We start from the raw sequence: 23,419 nt of genomic DNA on the forward strand, positions 1-23,419 counted from the left end.
TATTAGCAGTGTGATCTTAGACAACCCACTTAGCGTTGTTGCCACCTCAATTAATTTGTAAGACAGGAATATCTTACAAGATAGCTTTTCTTTTGGAGTTGCTAGGGGAATTAAATGACAATATATGTTAAGAACCTGGCTTCTAGAATAATATCCTTGGGAAGCATGTAAATTCCTATCTTTTTTATGGGATACCATCTCCTCCAGGAGCGTCCCCTCCTTCACGGACCGACCCAACCTGGGCCTTTCTTCCAACGGAACAGGCATCCCCGGGGCTTCCAGGAGGAAGTGATCAGCTGGAAGGCACCAGCCCCTCCTTTGATTTTTCTAGGGCTGAGCTGTGGGGGCGGGGGGGGGCAATCCTAGTTCCGCGGCTGGGAGACACCCTGGGCGGGGCTTTGCTCGCCGGAAGCACGCCGAGCAGAGGAGAGCCCCCTCTGCGCGCTTCTGTGCTGAAGCACCCGCGCTGCCGCCTCGGGTTCCGGCGGACTGCAGGCGGCTGGAGTCACACATGATGTCACAGACAATGACACAAGCCGTGTGTCTCAATCCGACACAGCTCCGGAGCTGCACAATGTCACACTCGGCACGCTGCGTCCGCGGCGCTAACACTTGTCCAAACGCACGCCCTTCACCTCCCGCGTCTCGGGGGAAGCTGGCCGGGCTCGGCTGGGGAGGGGGCCGGCGGGCTAGCTCCACGGCCGGGCTGGCGAGCGAGTGATGTCACGGGCAACGGTGGGTGGGTCACCCGGAGGTGAGGCGCCTCCAGGCGAGTTCAGGGAGAGTTCAGCCGCATTGCATTAGGCAAATGAGGCCCGGGCTGGGTGGGGGTGTGTGTTAGGGGAGGACACCGGGACCACCCCCCTCCTCGCACCGTCACCTCCCCCGCCGTGGCTTCGCTGGGTCGGGGACTGACCAAAGCACGGGGGAGGCTGGGAGCCGGAACTGGGTTGGGGGAGACGCCCGCCCCGTTTCCGTCCTCACCTCTGAGCGCAGCCCCCTCCTCTCCCCGTACCGGCCTCGGTCTGTACTAGGCGTACTCCTCCTCTCGTGCCTTTTCCCTTCTGTCCCCTCTTCTCTCCTCCCCCTCCCCAGCCTCTCCCTACTCGCTCATCAAATGCCGCCTCTCAGCCTCAGTCCTGGTGTTTCGCCCGCTGCAGCCAGGCCAACCGGGAAAGGGTTAAGCCAGGGGCGGTGCCTGGACGCGACTGGGCGGAGAAAAGGGGGTGGGACCGCAGGGGAGCGGGGCGCGGACTGGGGGTGGGGTGCAGCGGCGCGCACCACCGGAGCCCCAGCGGCTGGCCTGGTGGAGGCGGGGCCGCGCGGGGTCCCCACCCCCACCCGGAGTCCTCGCCCGGGAGAAGCCCAGGAGCCCCGGCGTGGAGGAGGAAGTGCTCGGTGACCGCCCCCCCGGTCCCCCCCCCCGCCTGCCCCGCGTCCATGCTGATCCCGCCCCCGGCCGGCGCACTTGGGGAGCCGCGGGACTCTGCCTTGGACACCATGAGACTCGACACGGGATCCCCCTCGAGGTGAAGCCGCCGAGTTCCCAGGTCTCGGCCGGGCGTTCCCGCGGGGAGCCGAGGGACCCTCCTCCCAGCGCACACAACTTCCCTGCTTCCACCTGGGACTGGTAGAGCGGCGGGCTGACTTAGACACGGAACTTTGGGCAGAGGGCGGCCCCCTGCCCAGGTTGCCAGTCGGGGCGAGGGGACGTGCCCCTCGCCCCCAGCTGCACTCTCTGGATGGCGCCATCGGCTGAGTGAGGGAGGCGGTGCGCAGGACTTCCCCGCCCGGACCTCTTGTCTTCGCGGGGAAGATGTACGAGAGTGTGGAAGTGGGGGGGCTCACCCCCACCCCCAACCCGTTCCTGGTGGTGGATTTTTATAACCAGAACCGGGCCTGTTTGCTCCCGGAGAAGGGGCTCCCAGCCCCGGGTCCCTATTCTACCCCGCTCCGGACTCCCCTTTGGAATGGCTCAAATCACTGTAGGTACCCGCCGCTCCTCTCCTATTGTAGGGATTGGGGGTGGGCGGTGGGGCTTCCGGGGATGCGGGCCTGGGGGGGCGGGTCTTGTCTCTACCCTTCACTTTCTCTTGTTTCTCTTGCTGAAACCTGGGTGTCCTTGCTGGGCAATTGGACTCCCCGAGTAATTCTGGGCGCTATTTGTTATATTAGGGCTGAGGAACTTTGGGGGTTCCTCCCTCCAGGAAACATTTGTTCATGTCTTCTTCCACTGGAGGAGAAATGAAGCCCCTTGCCCCACTTTGTATCTTCTTGCTTGGAATCCAATAGCTTCACAGCAGAATGGTCCTTTCTCCCACCCTGGAGGGTGGGGGAAAGGTCCTATTTGTGGGCTTGTCTGCCCCTAGGAGGAGGGGCCTCCTCCCCAGATCCCAGCCCTTGCGTCATTTGAGTGGGTGTCAGGGGAGCAATGGACGTCTTGGGTGTTGGCAGTGGGGTGTGGCAGGAAGGGGCAACTTCATCAGACACCTCAGCATCCCTTCCATCTTGGGAAGGGGCACCTGTCCATCTGACTGTGGTCCTGGCCCCAGACACTTGGCTGGCATCTTTGAGGCACCAGTCCTGGGAATGGAGGGGAGAGCTGCTTTGGTGCGAAGAATCCTCCTCCCCCTGCTCCTAACCTGGTTTGTTTGCTGGGGGATGAGTGTGTTTTTTGTGGGTCTGGAGTTACTGTGGAAATGGATACATTCCCTTCCCACACAGCGGTGCCCTTTTGTTACCCTGTGTGCACTTGGGATAGGGGCAGGTACTGGGCTGCCCCTTCCCTAAGAGGGGCGCTGATGAGAACCCTGGAGTCTTGGCATCCTGCTCACCTCCTCTCCTCATTGCCCTGTCTGGATTCAGGCTCCTCTGGCAGGGAGGGGCTCTGTCCACTGTGGGAGCTGTAAGTGCTTGGGGTATACTTATGGGTGTGTTTATACCCAGCTGTGCCTGTCCTGTATCTGGGTGGGAAAGAGCTGGCCCTCTGCTGGGGGTGTTTTTGTTACACTGCTGGGGTTTCTTCCAACCCCCCTCAGGGCTCAACTTTTCCCAGGAGCTTCTCCCACCCTCCCAGACCTGCTGCCTCCCTCCTGCCTGCTAGGGAGGAGGGATGGAGTGGGTCTCTGGGGGCCTGGCAGATTGGAGAGGATTGAAGGGCAACCTGCAGCCCCTTTGCTCAGGGAGGAGAGACAGACACCTACCTCTGCCCCTCCCAGAGCCACCTTAACTCCAGCCTTTGCTTTTGTCCTGCCCCCTGACCTTTGCCTCCGGGGCTGATGGCTGAGAGGCTGCAGACTGGAAGGGACGGTGTGAGCGTGCGTTGACTTTGGCAAAAAGGGAGAGGTGTGAGGTATGACCCTTCCATCCTCCCAGAGCTGGAGGAAACGTGTGCCCCCCAAGTGGATAATTGGGGCAAGGCTGCTAGGGTCACTCTCTTCACCACCTGGACTGCCTTTTCTAGAGGACTAGGGGTGAAGCAGGGATGGGAGACCTTGAGCTCCAGCCCTGTCTCTTCCTTTGCCCTTGGGGACAGCTCAGCTCTTCAACTGAAAGGGAAGGAAAAGGAGTGTGGAGTCTGGCAGGTGGAGGATTTGGTGAGGCAGGTGACGGAAGTGGAAGTCTGTCCCCCACACCCTTTCTGGGGTGGGGCAGAGCTCCAGGCCTGGACCCCTCGTCCAGCATTCCATGTAAGTGTGTGTATATGTCCGTGGGGTATCAGTGGGCTCAGCCCCCCAGGCTGTGGGAGAGGTGTTTGGAGGCCCTGGAAGGACTTGGAGACTGGAGGTGGCGACTAGACCCTGTCTAGAGTTCACGAGGTCACTACCACTGCCTTAGAAGAGCCACTTGGTATTTGTGGAGGTCCTCTGGTGACAGGGGTCCTCTGGCCCCCTAGCAGGAGTTCTCTGCTCCAGTCTGCCTCCTCCACTAAAGGTGGGAAGAGACTGTAGGACAGCTGTAGGAGGAGACCTCCTCCTGCAGGGCCCCGGGGACATTGCCTCCTTCCCCAGAGCCCCCATTTGGGGGCACTAGAGGACAAGGGGTACACAGGATGTGGTTCCCGGACTGTCCCCCACCAATCTCCGCTGCTCACGCCTCCGCCCGCTCCCAGACGTCCAAGAATGTGAAGCACGTGGCCCCCGTAGTGGGGGAAGGGGGATAGATGCTTATCGGCAGCTGCTGGGCCAGGGGCCTTCTTCCGCCCTGCAGCACCCGAGCCACCCCCACCCTCCCTCGGGAGGAGGAAGGGCGGTACCAAGGGCCCTGCGCCCCCTTCCCAGCCCTCCCCAGGGGCTGCAAGGGGAGCTGCGGAGGAGCGGGCGCCAGCTGGATTGGGAGGGGAGCCGCTGGCCAGGGGCCCGGCTGATTTCCTGCCGATCTCCTCCAGGAAACCGGCCCCTTGTGCGAGCCTGCGAACGGCTCTGGGGCGTGGGGAATCCGGAGCGCTCTGCGCCTCCTGCGCGCCCGGAGGGGACGGGGCGGGGGGGGGGGGGGGGGGGGGGGGGAAGGGCACCCTGGCAGTGCGGACCGTTGGGAGGGGACCCTGGCTTTCTGGGCCGCTGCCAGCCCGGCGCTGAGCTCTGGAACTTTGAGCTGAGAAGGTGTGGTGCTTCTCCAGCTTAGTCCTTCTGCAGGAAGAGGAGAGATTTGTGGGCTGGGGCCTCTGGGGGAAGCGGTGAGCGGGGAGGGGCCAGGGCATGGCAGTCCTTCCCCCGAGGATTGTGTGGGCAGAGTTAAAGCTGTGTCCTTAACTCTTACAGAGGCCTTGAGGGTCCCAGAGTGCCCCTCACCTTCCCAGGCTGCTGGCTGGCGGCCTGAGGAGGTGGGGACTTGGGCCAGGGCTCTGAGTTCAAAGGACACGCAGGGAAACAAACCTCAGCTCTGTTACCTGGGTGACAGGTGGCGGTGTGCTGGAGGTGGGGTATAAACTGTGATATAGCTTCAAAGGCACCCAGCTGCTGTCCGTAGGTGGCCAGGAGGATTCACTCGGCCCAACTGTAGCCCCTACCTGAGCTCATTCCCCCACCCTACGAAAAACATTTTTCAAAGCACATTCTTTCAGTTCCATAAACACCCTCTGGACTTTGCCTGAGCTCCCAATTTCTACCGGTCTTTGCCCTACTAGTCTTGTCTCTGGCTTTAGCGCTGTCTGTCCATCATCCTGGAATCCTGTGGGTCTTCCCATGCCCTCCACCCCACTCTGTACCCCAAAGCTCCCCCTCTCCTTTCTCCACCTCCAGTCTGGTCCATTTTAGAGGTGGGCCTTGGGGAGGCCGGGCCAGGGCAAAGGGCTGATGGGGGTGGGGGGGACATCAGTACCTCCATCCTCTGCTTGTTGGAATGCTGACTGGGATTCTAGGCCATGGCCCCCCCCCCCCACCTCTATGTCCTTGACACCCCCCCACCAGTCTGGATTGTCTATTGTTACTCCTGTAACGTCTTGGAAAAAGTTAGCACAACAAAGGGCTTCTTTGTGGCTCACCCCTCTGCCTCCTGGCCTCACCCAGGCCCCCCAACCCTGCCCCCCCAGCAGCTGTTCTCAGGCCTCTGCCTGTCTGATTTGCTTGTCTCCCGCCCCCCCCAGAGTGAGGTGGGGGGAAACCAGGCCAGGGATGTTCCGTGTTGGGGTAAGGAGCAGAGGGCTGGGGGGGTGGGGTCAGTGAAGGGTCTGTGGACTGGGGGTGGGGTGGGTGGACATCCACTGTTCCTTTGCAGTGGGCCAGGCTCTGGACAGGCAAGGGGATGTGGGGCCATCGCAGTGCTGGTCAGCCAGGCTGACCAGGCAAGTGGTGCCCGGGCACTACTGAGAGCCAGGAAAGCCCTGCCAAGGTTGGCGGCCTAGTTCTCTGTCAGCACCCGCCTGGCGTTCCCTGGCGTGTCTGCAGGTAAGCGGGGAGGGTGGCAGCGTGCAGCCAGCCCTGTGTCCAGGTGCTGCTTTTCTCTGTGCCTGGACTTTGGGGCCATGAGACTCATGGCCATCAGGTGCTTGGGCCAGCGAACCTTGTGTGTTGGAGTTTGGGGTGACAATAGGTAGGATTCTGGGGTGTGGGAAGCGGTAGGGATCTACCTACCTGGGAGGCATCCTGGACCCTCCTTGGCTTTGGACAAGTGGACTTAGCAAGGGCCTCAGGAAGGTGTTGGGTGGCTCCTTGGGAATGTGGGATTGCCTTGGTCACAGGTCTCCATCTAGAACAGTTCACCTCCAGCAGCCCAGGCTTTGGGCATAGACGCCTCCACCCAGCCCAGCCCTGCTCTGCCTGGGGCGATGGGCTTGGGGCCAGGCACTGGGGAGGCTTTGGCGAGTGGGGGCTGCCCTGCTGGCTGGGTCATCCCTCCTCGCTGCCCTCTGGGAGCTGAATAACAGGAGGGGAGGGGGATAGTAACCCGGACATAGTATTGAGGCCAGACAGACCGACCATTGATGGGAACAGACCCCCTTTGTCATGCTGCTCCCCCCAAACTGGGTACCCAGAGCAAGGGGCTTCCGGGGCCCATAGGGACTCTTCTCCCTGTCTGGGGGGGGGGTCCCCCTGCTTATCAGGGAGTCCCCGCCTGCTTTGCTCAACATTTGTAACTCTTCTTTGCACACCCTGCCTTGAGTCCCAGGCCAGGGGATTGTTTGGGTGTAGGAGGGGCTGTGGCTGCAGGCAGAGAGGGAAGGGGGGAGCGGAAGCTGAGGGGGTGGGGGAGTGGCCGGCTTTGAATATCCTGTTGACCCCAGTTTCCTCTACCCCCAGCTTGTGTCCTCTTCTTCCCTCCCTCCTCAGAGACCTTAACTCCTTCCTAACTCTGGGGGTAGGAGGGGGGGTGGGGCCTGGCTGCCCAGGGCTCGGGCTTTAGAACCGGGCTGACTCCCACCCCTACCTACCAGGTATAGCCATGTCCACATACAAATCTGATGGTTTATCATCTGATCTTTCTGATCTTTGAAGGTGGGGTCCTGGGGAAGTAGATAGGACTGATGGGGTGTTGATTGGCAGCCTCATTCTGCAAGTCTGGCTGAGGAGTCCCAGCTTTCCTGAGACTGTCCCTGGCCCGGAGTTTGAATCCTGGCAGCTGTGGTGAGGCTGGGAGAGGCTCCTGGAAGAGATCGTGTGGCAGGGCGGGCCTGGTGTTAAGGATTGTGACCTGGGTCTCTAACCACCCCTCCCTCCCTCTTCTCTCCAGCCATTGAGACCCAGAGCAGCAGTTCCGAAGAGATAGTGCCCAGCCCTCCCTCGCCGCCTCCCCTCCCCCGCATCTACAAGCCTTGCTTTGTCTGTCAAGACAAATCCTCAGGCTACCACTATGGGGTCAGCGCCTGTGAGGGCTGCAAGGTGAGTTGGGTCCTTGGGAAGGACAGTCCTTATTAGATATATGGGATGTCCCCACTGCCATGTCCTGGGAGCATGCTGTTGGGGGTCGGGGGTACCCCTGAAGCTGCTGTGCTTGTTCCTGTGCAGAAGATGGCAGCAGCCTTGGAGGAGGAGAGGACCTCCCTGCCATAGATGAGCAGGGGTCCCTCAAACCAGAGGTCCTCTCCTGCCTAAGCTCCTTTCCCTGTCTTCATCCTCCAGCTGGCAGGGCATAGGCTTACTCTGCCACCGCTGCCCAGGTTACCATGGTGAGCTGGCTGCTGACTGGCTCTTGGCTTGGGACCCAGGAGGCCTGCCCCCAATGGCCCTGCCTGAACCTCGCCATGGCAGCCTGGCGGGAGGCAGGTAGGAGCAGGCACCTTGCCTTGGCCTCTGCTTCAGGTATCCAGGCTGTGGGCTCCCCAGTGTCTGGCGGGGTTTCCCTGTGCCCATGTTAGGCTCCAGGATACAGATATAGTTGCTACCTTCCCAGGTGGGCATGGCCTCTCCTTCTCCTCTCCTAAGGCCTGAGCCTCTGGACCGGTTTCTTCCCCAGAGATTGGGGCTTCCAGGCTGCCCCTCAGCCTGGAGGAGCTGTCCCCAGGTGTGGGGCAAAGAGCAAGGGCAAAGCAGAAACCTCAGACTGTGTGTCTGCCTGTCCTGTCTGGTTGTTCCTGGTCTGTCCCTGATCTGTCTGTCTGTCTGGTTAGCCCTGGTGTGGAGCCTCTGACCCATCTGGGTCCACCTGTGATCAGTCTGTGCCTATCTCCCTGGTTGGAGAACATGTGTCTCGTTGCTTGTTCCTGAAAGTGTGCGTCTCCATCCCTCTGGCCAGTCTGTGTGTCCTTCCACGGCCTCTTCCCGCTTGCCTTCTGCGCCCAGGGCTGTGGGCTACAGAGCTGTGCCTCCCTCCTGTCTAGCGCCATCGCCCCCTTTTCCTGACTCACTGGCAGCCCTGATGTCCTTTTTCCCAAGGAGAGAAGCAGCAGTGTCTGTGGGTATGGGTTGAGGGAAGACCCCCGCCTACCTGCAGTGTAGAGGCAGGTATTGGGGTTCTGGGGGTATGCTTGTAGGTGGGCCATTCTCCCATCTTACCTGGCTTGCTCAGGTAGGTGATGGCCACAGGCTTGGGGGCAGCAGTGGCCTGGCCCTCTGTCCCACTGGCCGGGCCGCAGGCTGGTGTGGCGCTCACTGTGGGGGTGGCCGCCCTGACTCTCTCCCTTCCACACCCAGGGCTTCTTCCGCCGCAGCATTCAGAAGAACATGGTGTACACGTGTCACCGGGACAAGAACTGCATCATCAACAAGGTGACCCGCAACCGCTGCCAGTACTGCCGGCTGCAGAAGTGCTTCGAAGTGGGCATGTCCAAGGAGTGTGAGTGCCAGGGGCCACTGGCCGGGCCACACACTAGGCAGGGCCTGAGCTGCTCCTACAGGCCAGGGGAGCGGGGTGTGCGGATCTGTGTATATGGACGTGACCTTGCACAGCTGGTACGGTGTACAGGCTCGTGGTTAAGGACAGTTTGTGGATAGCTGCAAGGATCTCTCCGTCTGTCTGCATCGAGCCGGCTGTGTGTCCATATGCAGACAGCCATTCCAGTTTGCACGTGGCCGGCTGTGCGTGCTTGCACATGTGTGCATGTGTGTCTGCTCTGGGCTAGCTTGCTTCCAGACCCTGCTTGGCTTTGGGACAGGACTCAGAGGCATCCCAGAGTCCCTGTGGATTTTGCATCTTACGGGAGGGCCTGCACTGAGGCCGGCTGGTTGGTGTGTTGGTGTGTGTGTGTGTGTGTGCGTGTGTGTGTTGGGGGGCAGGGTGCGGCTGGCACAGGGATCTGAAAGCCATTGTCTAGTGAAGCCCGAGCCCTGGAGTTGGAAGAGAGAATTGGGATTTCTCAGATCCCAGAGGGATGGGGGTTTCCAGTTTGGGCTCAGCTGAAGCCTGATGGAAGGAGGAAGGGAGGGCTCGACAGGGAGACCCTCTTGTGTTGAATCATGGGTGTTGCCGTGGTGACCGGTGATTGATGATGTCAGAGATAAATGACGCTGACAGACGCCTCCTTGTCTGCGTGGCCGTTGCCATGGAGCCTGAGCCTTGGGGGATGGGGTGGGGGAGGGGGCTGCTGGACCCCCTAGCCCTTTGTAGGGAGGGCAATGGAAGAGGGAAATGGGGAGAGGATCTGGGGGACCAAGGAGCCCCAGATAGGAGTAGACGGGACCTGCATCACCCTGCCACCTTTGCCACTGGAAGCAGGGCCTGCCTTGTCAGGATCCTAAGAAGTGGTGGCTCCATGCTGCAGAGTGGGTGACAACTTGGGACCTTTAGGGCTCAGCTTCTCCTCCTCCCTTTTCTTCTTCCACCTTCAGCTCCCAGAGCTTTTCAGTGCAGAAGGACCAGGGTGGGGACCCCCTCTCCCTCCCACCGCCATCTCCCCCTTTCCCTCCCTCCTCTCTCCGGCTGCTCTGTGCCCCTGAGCTGAGCAGCTGCCATTTCAATAGAATTAAAGCTTCCGAATGATAAACGTCTTGTCACAGCTGCAATTTTCTCTTCCCAAATTATCCCCCCACTCTCCCTCTCCCTCTCCCTCCTCTCCCTTGCACTTTATTGAATTTGCAGAATCGACATGAGTGATCTCCGAATTATGCCAGCTCCCCCCCCCATCCGCTGCCCCCTCCCCAGGCCCCCACCCCCACCCTCTCTTCCTCCAGCGTCAGCAGCCGCCACCACTGGCCCTGTGAGTGATTGTGTGTCTGGGATAATCGGCTGGTAACGACCCCATCGCTTCTTTAAAGCCGAGTGGTGTGTGCTGCTCAGCCCCCGGTGATTTGTCAGCTCCCCCAGCTAATGGGTCGAGAGATTCTCCCGCCCGGCCCCCCACTCTCAGGCTGGGGAGCCCTACTCCTTGCCTGCCTGCCCAAGGAGAGGAGCTGCTTCCTTGAGGCAGTCCCAGGGACCCCCAGGGAAACTGCTGCCAGGAGGCCTGGGGGCCATTGGAGACAGGAGCAGGTCCTTCCTGGAAGCGGAGGGAGTCGGGGGCAGGAGGCCGAGCACAGAGGTGGGACACTACTGCACACTGGCTTTCCCTATGTATGCAGTGCGGGCTGGAGGAGGTGCTTGGGAGTACAGGGCACAGTGGTCTGGTGCTGTGACCAGGGCCCTGTGGCAGGACTTGGCACGTGAGTCAGGTGGGCATAGAGGAGTGGCTCAATCGATGTTGTCTGTGCACTCGTGTGTGTGTGTGTGTGTGCCCGCCGGGTGACCACCTGTGCAGTAGCTCTGGAGGGAGAAGCTCAGGCTGGGGATGGACTGCTGCCCGCACTTGCCCTCTAACCAGTGGCCTTGCCCTCCACAGCTGTGAGGAACGACCGGAACAAAAAGAAGAAGGAGGTGCCCAAGCCTGAGTGCTCAGAGAGCTACACACTGACCCCGGAGGTTGGGGAGCTCATCGAGAAGGTGCGCAAAGCGCACCAGGAGACCTTCCCTGCCCTCTGCCAGCTGGGCAAATACACTACGGTATGGCTTCCCCTGGCCTGGCGGGGTGGGGTGCACGCAGTGCCACAGGCCCAGGATGGGGACACCTCATTCCTCCTGCCAGGCGGGCTCCTCCTCACCCCTGCCTGGGGTTGCCTGTCCTCCCCTCCCCCTCCTCTCCCTTCTGCTGCTGCCTCCTGTCAAGGAAGTGAAGGCCGGGTATAGGGCAGGCCTGTGGGGCTGGCGGAGCCAGACCGAGGGGAGTGCCATGAGGAGAAGGCCCTGACTCTCCCCCGCCCTCCCAGAACAATAGCTCAGAACAGCGCGTCTCTCTGGACATCGACCTCTGGGACAAGTTCAGTGAACTCTCCACCAAGTGCATCATTAAGACTGTGGAGTTTGCCAAGCAACTGCCTGGCTTCACCACCCTCACCATCGCCGACCAGATCACCCTTCTCAAGGCTGCCTGCCTGGACATCCTGGTGAGCGTCTGCGCCCTGCCCACCTGGCTACTGCCTCATGTCCTTGGAGGATGTCCTGCCACTCAAATGACCACCTTCCTAAACATCCGTCTGGAACGGACTTGTCTGAGTGCCCACCCACCCAATTATCCACGCTTCCTCTCCCCCCCGTGTCCCTTTGTCCACTTCACCCCTCAGCACCTGGGTGTACATTGGTTTACCCCCTCAGCCACACACACAGCCGTCTCCCCTCACCCCATCTCTCCATTAAGCCTTCCATCCAACCACCCATCTTCCCATCTGTTCAGTCTGTAATAAAGATTCAGCTGGGACCCTGTGTGGCCAGGCCTTGAGCTGGGTGTCAGGAACAGAGGTGGACACAAAACCATCCCCTCTTGAAAACCTGTTTTTGGAGGCAACAGATATGTAAACAGAGGTTGCAAACTGTGATAAGTGTTGGCTAAAGATGGGGGAGGGCTGTCCTCTCCTCCACGCAGAAGAGAGAGCCACAGCTGCTGCGCCCCAGGGATGTCCAGAGGAGGTGGCATATAGGGGTTTTTTGAAGGGACATGGGGGAGGGCGTTCTGAACTTAGGACAGGATGTGAAAGTCCTGCTGTTATGAGTCCAGCTGGATTCAGGGGACTTGAGGGCATTTGGTGGGGCCAGAGGGTGGGCTGGGCTGGAGGCAGGATTGCGGGCAGTGGGGACTGCCAAAGCCTCCCGACAAAGGGGACTCTCGGCCACCTCCGGGGTGGCGAACCTGGGCTGTGACTTCCGGGTAGGGGTGGGGTAGGAGGTGCAGAGTGTGCTGTCTCCAGGCAGCCTCCCATCTGCATGCCCAGATGCAAGAGGCAGGATCACAGTTGAAGCTGACCCACATTGATTAAGCTCCTGTTGTGTACCCTGTCCTGGGAACTGTAGTCCTTGCCTGGAAATTCTAGTTGCTAGAGAAATCTAAATTCTCTGCATGGAGGCAGGGTCACCTAGATTGCCACAGTCCCGTCGCCGCTTCCGTGTGTAGCTCTTTACACTTCAATTAACTTAACTCAGTCCCTCAGTTGCACCAACACATTTTCAGTGTCCGGTGGCCACACTGGCGGGTGGCTGCAGCCCTGGATGGTGCAGACTTGGAATGTTGTCATTACTGTTGGGGGTTCTGGCCTGGCTGCCAGCCAGGTGGTCCTGTGGGACAGAGGCTGGTACTGGCCATGCTGGGGGAGGGGCCGAGCCCCTGAACTCTCACCTCCCCTGCACCCAGATCCTGCGGATCTGTACGAGGTACACGCCCGAGCAGGACACCATGACCTTCTCGGACGGGCTGACCCTGAACCGGACGCAGATGCACAACGCCGGCTTTGGCCCCCTCACGGACCTCGTCTTCGCCTTCGCCAACCAGCTGCTGCCCCTGGAGATGGACGATGCCGAGACTGGCCTCCTCAGTGCCATCTGCCTCATCTGTGGAGGTGGGCAGGGGCCTGCGTCCGGTGGCCAGACCCAGGGTGGTGCCCAGGGATCGTCAGGTCAGAAGGGGACAGTGGCCCTGGTCAGGCCCCTTCCTGGAGGGGAAACCAAGTCCCAGAGGGGCAGGGTCTGGTCTGAGCCGCACAGCAAGGGGATGGTGGTGGAGACCTGCGCTCTGGTTCCCCATTTCTGGGCAGTGCTCCTTCCTTCTAGGACAGTTAAGAATAAGGGCTTGAGGGTCAGACCACTTAGGTGCAAATCCTGGCCAGCGGTGACCTTGAGCAGGTTGCTGAACTTCTCTGAACGCGCATATCTGTATAATGGGGCACAGTGTGTCCAGAGTAAGACCCAGTAAGCGTTGGCTGCTCTTAACCATTTTTCTGTGTGGAGTTCTGCAGTGTCCTGCTGGTGGCGTTAATGGGTCGGAGTGGGAGACCTTCCTGGGCATCCTCCCTCTGCTTGAGGTCGGCACTGCTTGTGTCTAGGGGTCCTATGCCCATGAACTGGGCTGTCAGGGCAGGATTTGGGCAACCCCCATGCCCAGCTCCTCTTGCTTACACTAAGCCCCAGGGGGGCCTTTTCTCCAAGTACACAGTGTACTCCTTCCACTGCAGTGAATGGGGAGGCCCCAGGAGCAGACGCGCAGCTTGTGACCTGGGCTGGCGCACCCCCCAGTGGCCAAGGCTGGGGATGCAGCTGCTCAGGGGACACCTCTGCTTCCGCAGACCGGCAGGACCTGGAGCAGCCAGACCGGGTGGACATGCTGCAGGAGCCACTGCTCGAGGCGCTGAAGGTCTATGTGCGGAAACGGAGGCCCAGCCGCCCCCACATGTTCCCCAAGATGCTGATGAAGATCACGGACCTGAGAAGCATCAGTGCTAAGGGTGAGGCTCCCACATCTGGAGAGAGAGACCCACATACCTGCCAAGGCCGGGCCCCAACACCTGGCCCAGGACGTACTATTCATGCCCAGGGCCAGGACCCCTGCGTCTGAGCCAACACCCCATGTCTTTGTGCCTAGGACAATACCCCATTCATCAGGACCCAGCCTGTCCCCATCTGTGTCTAGGCCAAGGTCCCCCGGAGACCCCACCATGCCCAGGTGACCTGCCTGTGAGCTCTAGGGTGGCAGTGTCGTCTTTGCATAGTGGTTAAGGGTATGGCTCTGGAACCAGATGGTGCAGGTGTGTGTCCTTGAGCAGGTCACTTAACAGCTCTGAATCAGTTTCCCATCTGAGGTGGGGGTGGGTGATGATGGTGCGTAGTTGTTTTGAGGTGTCAGCAGGAGAAGCACACAACACATAGGAAGGGTCCAGGGTCAAACCAGGCCGTCTGACCCCAGAGCCCAAGTTCAGAACCACTTTCCCTGCTGCCCCTTGGACTTGGGGACTTAAGAGAGCTGGGTGGTGTCAAAGAGCTGAGCCCCAGTTCAGTGCCATGGATGCTGTATTGGCGATACTGATGGTTCTGCCCACGGAGCCCTCCCTCCTACAGCCACCCTTGTTGCAGAGCTTGCTGGACTGGGGGCATCGGGTGTGCGTGTGCTGACTTGTGCCCCTCTTCTTCTGCAGGGGCTGAGCGGGTGATCACGCTGAAGATGGAGATCCCAGGCTCCATGCCACCTCTTATCCAGGAAATGCTAGAGAACTCAGAGGGCCTGGACACTCTGAGTGGACAGCCGGGGGGTGGGGGGCGGGACGGCGGTGGCCTGGCCCCCCCGCCCGGCAGCTGTAGCCCCAGCCTCAGCCCCAGCTCAAACAGAAGCAGCCCGGCCACCCACTCCCCGTGACCGCCTGTGCCCCGTGGACACAGCCCTCGCCCCTCGCCTGGCTTTTCTCTGCCTTTCTACCAACCATGTGACCCCAGCCAGCCCTGCCCCCTACCTGTCCTCCCTTCCTGGGACAGGGAGGAGGTGGCGAGTCTGGACAGAGGCCTGGGTGCTGTGGACTGCCATTCCTGCAGCCTGGGCTGACGTCAGGGGCAAGGTCAGGAACTGCGTGAGGACCCCTGGTCCTGGGCCTCGGGATGGGGCCTGGGGGCCTTGTGTTCATCAAGAGACCCCTCTGCCCACCTTGCCACATCTTCATCACCAGCAAACGCCAGGACCTGGCTCCCCCATCCTCAGAACTTGCAAGCCATTGCCCCCCGGTTGGGGAACCCCCCCTTGCCTCGGTTGGTGACAGAGGGGGTGGGCCAGGGGTGGGGGGGTTCCCCCTGTACATACCCTGCATTACCAACCCCCAGGTATTCTCGCTGGTTTTGTTTTTATTTTAATTTTTTTTGGTTTTGATTTTTTTAATAAGAATTTTCATTTTAAGCACATTTATGCTGAAGGAATCTGTGCTGTGTATTGGGGGGAGCTGGATCCAGAGCTGGAGGGGGTGGGTCCTGGGGGAGGGCAGTGGCTCAAAGGGGCTCCCACTCTCTCTCCATGTCCCTGTGTCCCCCTAGCCCTCTTCCCCCCCAGCCTTTTTCTCCTCAGTTTTCTCTTTAAAACTGTGAAGTACTAACTTTCTGAGGCCTGCCCTCCCCTCCTTCGTGCTGGGGAAGCAGCTAGCCCCTCTTCTCCCTTTGCCTAACCACTAGGTGTTACAGTTCCAGGCAGCCCCTGGAAGGAGGGAGCCCACCACGAGAGGTCAGAGCAAAGAAAGGGGGGCCCCTCAGACCATACAAGTGTGTGTCTCAGTTCTGTCCTTGGCTGAGATTCCCTGTGGCAGGGCCCACGTGATCTCAGCCCTCCAGCCCCCACTGTGAAGGCGCTGGCCAAGGGTCTGAGCTGTCCCTGCCCTCCGGCCTCACAGCCACCAGCACCACCCACAAGGCCCCAGATAGAGACATACACACACCAGAAAGGCCAATACACGCTTGGCCTGAGTTCCTCCATTTCTCTGACCTGCCCCCCACCACCCACCCTACACCTCTGCCCCCTTCTTGCCCCGCAGGACGGGCCTACAGGGGGTCCCTTCCCCAGATCCCCTGCACCCCCAGGACTGGGGGAGCTGGCTCTGCCCTGCCCCCCTTGCCCCGGGGTTGGGGTCTCATCCCCCCAGAGCCCGCTGGTGCACCTGTTACTGTTGGACTTTCCACTGAGATCTACTGGATAAAGAATAAAGTTATATTTATTCTACACATGCCTCAGCCTTGCTGCCTCACCGCCTTCTCTCAGTGTCTGGGTAGGGGGTCGGGGGTCAGTTATGAGCACTGAGGGCTGCCTTGTGCTGGGGTTCTTGGGAGACCCTGTTGGAGGAGACAGGCCTGCCATTGGGAAGCCCTTGGTCTAGGAGCCTGTGTCGGGGACCTCCAGTCTGGAGGTGGGGAAGGGAGGGAGGAGAGACGGTCACCTTAAGGTCACTCCCTGGGAGGAGTGAGGAGGCACAGAGGACAGATTGCAGGAGAACCTGGATGTTCCTGGTTGAGAGGTTTGAGTGGCAGCCGTCTAGGGTCCTTAGAGACCAATTTTGCCCACTCCTTACACTACACATCAAGGCCCAGAGAATGCAGTGCCCTTGTCCAATGTCACACAGCAAGTTAGAGGCAGATGGGGAACCAGTACTGAGGTCTCCCACCTCTTAGCCAGGGCTCTTTCCTGAATCTCTGAAGCCCCAGAAGAAGCATCAAGCACCGAGGCTATGCTTGGGAAGGATTAGCAGCGTGGCTGGGCAGGAAGAGATTCCTACGCAGGAAGGGGTTTCTTCCATTGGGGTTTCATTTCTACTGCTCCATGCCATTTCTACTTCAGCCACCAGGTGGCAGCAGTTCCTCGTTTATCTCACCTGGCCCAGACGAGTGCGCGAGCAGACAGAGGCTCTCTTCTAATAAATATTTTCTCACACATTCTTTATGAATCTGAAATGAAATTTAACATAACATACTTACACACTATGCTATCACATTGTATTGTAAAGGAGAAATGAAAGTACTATGAATTTCAATATGTAAATGCTTGGGCACAACCACATGGCAGAAATATGACATAGTCCCCAGCTTGCTTCTATTTTTAATGAACACATTTGAATTTAAAAGAAGTAAGGTCAGAAGCCATTCTGTACATGAAGTGCAGGAAAGTTAAAGAGTATGGGTGAATGTTGAAATAAAAACTGACAATGTATAATAAAACCATGCAAAAAAATTCCCAAACAAAACCCTTAATGGTTTACATGTAAAAACAGAGTCAGGTTTTGGGCTCAGGTAATTATAAAGAGCTTTTTCACTGTGCAAATGTCCAGCGGGTCATTCGTAAGTCAGCATGACAATTCTTTATTATGGGTGGACCTCTTGGCATTCTTAGTCCCTGTCCACTAAATGCCAACAGGGTCCCCCCTCATGTGACAACTAGAATAGTGGCTCCTACATTTACAAAGTGCCCCCCTTGGGGTAGTACCTTTGCTGTTGGGACCCTTCAGGGCTTGAGGTTGCCCACAGTGGTTCACAGTTCATTGCTGAGATCAGTTTCTCAACCACGGCACAAGCGACATTTTGGGCCCAGGAATTCTTTGTTGAGAGAGAGGCCATCGTCTTGTGCACTGTAGGATATTTAGCAGATCCCAGGCCTCTGGTCACTAGAAGCTAGTTGCACATTTCCCCCATCCGTGACCACCAGTTATGTCTTCAGACACTGTCAAATGTCTGCTGGGGGGCAATATCACCCCCAGTTGAGAACCACTGCGGTAGCGTCTGATCATCCAGGACTAACGTGTGCTTTGCATGGCGTCAGGCCCGGTCTTTCACCCGGGAGACTGACCAGGGATGGCGACTGGGATACAACTTGGGGAGGGCAGCAACGGGGTCTTTCTCGGACCTTGGGAGTCCAGGGAAGAGGAATTGAACCATGCCTGGGACAGGTTTCGGAAGGCTTCCTGGAAGAGGTGCCTCTTCCCAGCTAAATCTCTAAGGTGAAGAGTTAGCCAGGTGAGATGCAGAAGTGATAAATAGCTTCACATGATCAAAACTGTCACCAGCTTGGTGTTTTAACCATTTCAGATTTTGGTTAGAATGGTGGAAGAGGAGAGGCTGTAGAGATTGGGGTGGGCTCAGGTCAGGAGCTGGACTTGATCGTGACGGTGATAGGAGTGAAGGATCCTAAGGCAGCAAGGGAGGTGTTCAGATATCGGAATTGCAGGGGCGAGAGCAGAGGCGGTGGGAACACTCCAGGCCACCGGTGATGGGTGACCCTGGGCAGCTTCTGAAGGGGTGAAGAAGAGTGGACAAGGCGAGGAATGTTTAGGGGATAAAACGGGCGGACCAGGTGATTGGTGGGCTGTGGAAGGCGGGCAGAGGACAGCCTGTGGCAGCGGTAGGTGCAGGTGTTCTGGGTAGATGGAGATGCCAGCAACTGAGAGGAGAACTAAGGAAGTGGAGGTTGCATTTGCGGTGCTGGTGATCCTCCACCTTTCCTGTCCCTCTCTCCACTCCAACGCACTGGCCTCGTTGCTGGCCTCAAATACCCACAGCACATTCCCGAGACTCAGGGTCTTTGCGCTTACCACTCCCTCCAACTGGAACGCTCTTCTTGGAGACAGCTTCATGGCTAGCCCCTTGCTACATTCTGTTCCCGCGTCACTCCTTGGGGATGTCACGCTCTCTCCCCTTACTATTACTGTGACCTGGTGCTATATTCCAAATTACTGTCTGCCTTCCCCACCAGGATGGAAGCTCTGTGAGGCCAGGTTTTACTCATGATTGTAGCCCAACTCTGGATCTGCTGTATTCAACACAGCAGCCACCAGCCACCTGTGACAACTGATTCTTGACATGTGACTGGTCCAAATTGAGATATGCTCCAAGTGCACAATACATATCAGATTTCAAAGACTTAGTAGAAAAAAATATAAGATATCTCCTTAATACTTTTTTATATTGATGATGTGCTGAAATAATATTTTCGATATATTGGGTTAAAGAAAACTATATTACTAAAATTAATTTCACCTGTTTCCTTTTCCTTTTTAATGTGGCTAATGGAAAACTTGAAATTACACGTGTGGCTCATATCCCATTTCTAGGAAACAGTGCTAATCTCGAAAATTGCCTGGCATACAGTAAGTGCTCAACAAATATTTGTTGAATGAGTACATCTGGAAAACAGCTGGACATCCAGCTCTGAGTTTGTGTGGAGGGGTCCAGGCTGCAGACACAGAACTGTCATCAGAGAGATAGTGGCATATGCGGTGAGCGTGGATAAGCGCTCAGGTCCCAGGGACACCTTTAGTTCTTCATCCAACACAAATTTACTAAGCACCTCCTACGGGCTAGCGAGGAGAGCGATGCCATCCAGCAGACGTGCTCTGCCTGGGGAAGCCCCGGTGCCACTGGGCATCTGGCTCTAACTGGAGGGTGAGGGCTGTCAGGGAAGGCACCTGTTTTCTTTCCACGTGAGATCAAAAGACAGGTAGGTGTTAGCTAGGGTGGGGGGAAGGTGGCTGCAGAGGAACAGCATGTTCAAGCACTTGAAAGCAAAATGGGTCACTTGCTTAGTAGGAAGAGAAACTTCAGTGTGGATTGGAGCACGGAAACCGTGGGAAGCCAGAGCGATGGTGCTGGAGGCCGGAGAAGCAGAGCCTGTGGGGTGGTAGGCCAGGGCTTCAGAAGACTCATTCAGGTGCTGGACTTACTCTGAGGACAGGGAGGCCCTCAAGGGCATAAGTAGGGGGCTATTTAGAAAGCCCCCACAGGTTGCTGTGTGGAGTCCAGGCAGGGGCACTGACGAAGAGGAGGAAAGGAGGAGAGAGAGGAGAGGGCCATAGGAGAAAATCAGGCAGCCTGCTCCGCAGGGTCGGATGAAGTCCCGGGTGCCGTCAAATGGTGGCCCCTGGTTGTCACTTAGGTCCTGGGTGATCTTACAGAGAGTAGCCCCACTGGGGCGGTAAAGGACAAAGACAGATGGGGGCAGAGGAGAGACAGGAAGGGGACAGGAGGGTGGTGGCTACAGGGAAATGCAGGGTCAGGAGCATTTATGGAGAGGTTTTTCTGCGTATGGAAGGGACTTTATCATGTTTATGGACCAAGGGGAACAGCAGCAGGATGAGGAGGGTGAAGTTAGAAGAGAAAAGGGTCCTGCCCTTAGATCCCACTGGCTGCCCCCACTCTGCCTCCAAGAGAGGGAGGGCCTGGCCATGCAGCCAAGACCACCAGGTGGAAAGTGTGGATGGGTCCCACAAGACTTACCAGGCTGAGGCCTGCCCTGGGGGGTGAAGGGCACCTCCCCTCCCGTCCCTTCCTGTGTGGACTCCATCAGGAGGGGAGACGGTCCAGTGATGCCCTTGCTGGTAGGGAGGGGACACTGTGGCTGCTGCCAGCACTGGATCCTGGCTACCCACACTGCGCATATCAGAAAGGCCACACAGAGAGCTCACCCAGGGCATACACATGCCCACAAGACAGCCTACACAGGATGTGCATGCGTGTACACGTGTGCACACAGAGCTCACACAGGATATACAAATGCATGCACACACACCAAAGGCTCGCAAAGGCTCTACATGTGCGCACGCACATACCTCCCACTGTGTATATGTGCACATGTGTGCACATACGCAGAGCGCTCACACAGAGGCCATGTCTCGGTCTGAACGAGGGGATGCTGGTGTCACAGTTGGTTTTTCCCCAGTAAAAGAACCACGTTACCACCTGAACCTCCACTTTCTACTCTGCTCTGCTGTCTGCTTGCCCACTTTCTCTCAACACCACCCCCTCCTCGCCCCGGCCTCCTTTCTACCTGGATCATGGCATCAAGGACCTGCCTTAGTTCATTCTACCCCGCTCTGCTGGGAGTACCAGGGAAGAGCGGAGGCTGCCCTGCGGGCCACCCTCACTGCGCGGTCGGGGGAACAGGTCTGGCAGAAGCCATTTCTTGCTTCTGCGGCGAAGGTCCGGGGGTTGGGTAGGGCCTCTGACCTCACCCTCCGCCCGAGGCAATTCTAGATGGCCAGGTCCTGGCGGACGGTGGCCAGTGACGCCTTGCTGCGGCCGCTGCCGCCCTCGCTGTCGCCGGCCGGCGCCCGGTGCGCATAGGCGGGTGGGGCGTAGGAGTCGGGCCCGGGGCGCCGAGAGGGCAGGGCTGGCGGCGGCGGCGGCGGCGGCGGCGGGAGCAGCTTCTGCGCCTCCTCTTGCGCTTTGTTGCAGCGGTTGTCGTGCTCGGCCGCTTGGCGCAGGCGGCCCTTCCAGAGCAGGTGGCCCAGCTCGGCCACGCTGAGCAGCGCCGAGAGCAGCCCCACGGCGAAGTAGAAGATCACGAAGACGGTCTTCTCCGTGGGCCGGCTCACGAAGCAGTCCACCGTGTGCGGGCACGGCGGGCCGGCGCACGCGAAGTGCGGGGCCACGCGGAAGCCATAGAGCAGCGTCTGGCCCACCAGGAAGGCCAGCTCGGCCAGCAGGCGCATCGCCACGCTGAACAGGTAGCAGCGGCGCGCGCGGCGGGCGCGCAGGGCGCAGGGCGCGCACGGGCCCTCGGAGCGCACCCCGGCACACGGCGTCCCGGCCTCCGCGGCCGCGCCGCCCGGCTCCTTGCTGGCCTGGTGCATGGAGTAGATGACGAACAGCACCGGCGGCGCCGAGAGCAGCAGGATGTGGAAGAGCCAGAAGCGGTAATGGGAGACCGGGAAGGCGCGGTCGTAGCAGATCTGGCGACAGCCCGGCTGCAACGTATTGCACACGAATTCTTCCTGCTCATCGTCGAACACGGCGCCGCCCACCGTGGCCAGCACCAGGATGCGGAAAATCAGCATGACCACCAGCCACAGGCGTCCCACGAGCGGCGACTGCAGCTGCACGGCGTCCAGCAGCGAGCCCAGGAACGCCCACTCCCCCATGGCGCTGGGGGTGCAGAGCAGGGAGTCAGAGGCCTGCGACCCGCGCCCCCAACCCCTCCATGCCCATGGGGGTGAGGTCAGTTAGACCTCCTCTAACTTTGGGGTGAGTTGGGGGTCAGCTAGGTCTGGGTTATTTAGCAGGGATTTTGTGGGAACAAAGGAGTTAGCAAGGGGGGCGGGAGGGGTTAGGTGATTCTCAACTGTGGCTGTCCGTCACTCTGGGGTCAGTGGGTGCTTGGGAGGAGCCGCATTCTGGTGCTTTAGCCAGATATCCATGGGCCTGCTTCTCCAGAGTCCCAATTTGTAGGAAGGAAACTTGGAGATCAGCAGGGCCGCCCCTCACTGCATTTGTAGAAGCAGAAACCAGCTGGGCCCTATGTACTCAAGGCTCCTTTCCATGGGCAAGAGTGGTGCCTGGAACCCAGGACTCCAGGCCCAATTTGGTACCCCTGGGAGAGGTGGGAGTCAGCAGACCCAGAGGGACCCCACCTCCTTCTTTCTCTGTCCTTTTTACTGTAGTGAATTCCTCTCAGAATTGTAGGGTGACACAAAAGTAGCTCCCGCTTTTATAACTCTGTCAAGATCCTCTGTCCTAGGTGTCCCCTGCCGTCGGACTCCAATGAGTGATAATGCGGACCCTTGACACCCCTTGGCTTCCAGTCTCCCCCATCTCCTGAAATCCGCCCCAACATACACACACACAGAGGCCCCACAAGCCCCTGACACCCCCAGACCCTCAGCCGACCCCACTCACCCTGTGGCTGGAGCTGAGGTGTTAGAGCTGAGCGAGGAATCTTGGGAGATGGCTGGGACCTGTTCCTCCTGGTCCTTTCATTTTCCCTTTCGGATTTGGCCAGGATGGATGATAGGACAGGATGGCCGAGAGGGGCTAGCTCTCCCCCCTCTCTTAAAGGGACAGGGTGACCCTGTTGTCTGAGTCCACCCTTGGGAACAGATACAGGGCCACGCCCCTTGCTGGGCTCTGCCAGCTCTCCCTTTCCTTCCCTCACCCACCTCCACCCCATCCCATCCCACAGCTGTGCTGCCATCTGGAAGTGGGGGAGGGGGTTAACCAGAGCTGCACCCCTTATTGAGGGAACCTCAGGGAAGCCAGTCCCAGACATACTCCCTCAAGCTGGAAGGCTTAGATCAGCTATCAGCTATCTTCTTTGAAGGCGGTCTTCACCACTGGAGGGAGGGTTGGTACTGATGTTGGTACTGGTATTTTAAGAGGGAGCAAACACCTAAGAGCTCTGCTTCCAGCTCTGCTATTGACCTTGGACAAGTCACTGAGCTCTTCTGGACCAGTTTCCTGGCTTGTTAACTGAGAAGGCTGGGCCAGCTGACCCCCAAGTTTCCTTCCAGCTCCAGCTCTACATCTTAATGCTAATGTCCCAACCATGTTACAGAGAACAGAAGAAAACATGCCCAGAAAATCTCCCACATGGAAAAACATTAAGGTATCAAGAGTGGCTAGTGGCTTTGGTAGTTACATAAAAGCTTTTGCTTCCCTCCTGTTTTCCGTAATTTCCAGACTTACCATAATGAGCATGTTCTTTTATAATGTGAAAAATAAATAGAGAGAAAGGCTTCTCTTCCCCTATAAGGCTCTGAATTGAATCACCTGCTATGGCTCTAGGTGGCAGGAGAAGCTATCCCATAGGGCAGGAGAGCTGGGATGACCCATGGTGACCCGAGCAGCTAGGGAAGGGATGCTTTCAGGCTGAGATGTTTTGTTTGTCCCCTCTGTCTTTCTGCCCAGGTGTCTGCCCAGCCTGCACACCATTTCCCTCCCTCACGGTGCACCTGCTATGGGCCAGGTACTCTGCAGAGCCCATCACACGATTCAGAGGACTTGATGACCCAGCAGGAGGGAAGCTGAG

At 58.6% G+C, this 23,419-nt stretch overlaps 2 protein-coding genes across 9 annotated transcripts in view; one reads left to right on the forward strand and one right to left on the reverse strand.

Annotated features, from left to right (window-relative positions):
* The window catches only part of RARA (retinoic acid receptor alpha), a 43,726-nt gene extending 27,870 nt beyond the window's left edge, over positions 1-15,856 (forward strand). For 2 of the 8 annotated variants that reach the window (XM_033090302.1, XM_033090304.1), the window contains exons 3-9: positions 7,168-7,316; positions 8,568-8,709; positions 10,688-10,848; positions 11,112-11,288; positions 12,527-12,731; positions 13,455-13,613; positions 14,301-15,856. In XM_033090302.1, the coding sequence (XP_032946193.1) occupies positions 7,168-7,316; positions 8,568-8,709; positions 10,688-10,848; positions 11,112-11,288; positions 12,527-12,731; positions 13,455-13,613; positions 14,301-14,518 (1,211 nt within the window). In that variant the 3' untranslated portion in view covers positions 14,519-15,856. Of the gene's footprint in view, positions 1-1,444; positions 1,990-3,279; positions 3,353-3,405; positions 3,690-7,043; positions 7,062-7,167; positions 7,317-8,567; positions 8,710-10,687; positions 10,849-11,111; positions 11,289-12,526; positions 12,732-13,454; positions 13,614-14,300 lie in introns of those variants that run through there. The other 6 variants (XM_033090305.1, XM_033090306.1, XM_033090307.1 and 3 more) reach the window with 6 other exon arrangements.
* A 705-nt stretch (positions 15,857-16,561) lies between these two features.
* GJD3 (gap junction protein delta 3) lies at positions 16,562-23,080 on the reverse strand. The gene is made up of 2 exons (XM_033089045.1): positions 22,291-23,080; positions 16,562-21,540 (listed from the first exon to the last, which is right to left on the reverse strand). The coding sequence occupies exon 2, from the start codon at positions 21,534-21,536 to the stop codon at positions 20,646-20,648; it is 891 nt and encodes a 296-aa protein (XP_032944936.1). The 5' UTR covers positions 21,537-21,540; positions 22,291-23,080; the 3' UTR covers positions 16,562-20,645.
* Positions 23,081-23,419: the final 339 nt, after the last annotated feature.

Source organism: Rhinolophus ferrumequinum, chromosome 21 (assembly GCF_004115265.2).
Source record: "Rhinolophus ferrumequinum isolate MPI-CBG mRhiFer1 chromosome 21, mRhiFer1_v1.p, whole genome shotgun sequence".
NCBI classification, from domain to species: Eukaryota; Metazoa; Chordata; class Mammalia; order Chiroptera; family Rhinolophidae; genus Rhinolophus; species Rhinolophus ferrumequinum.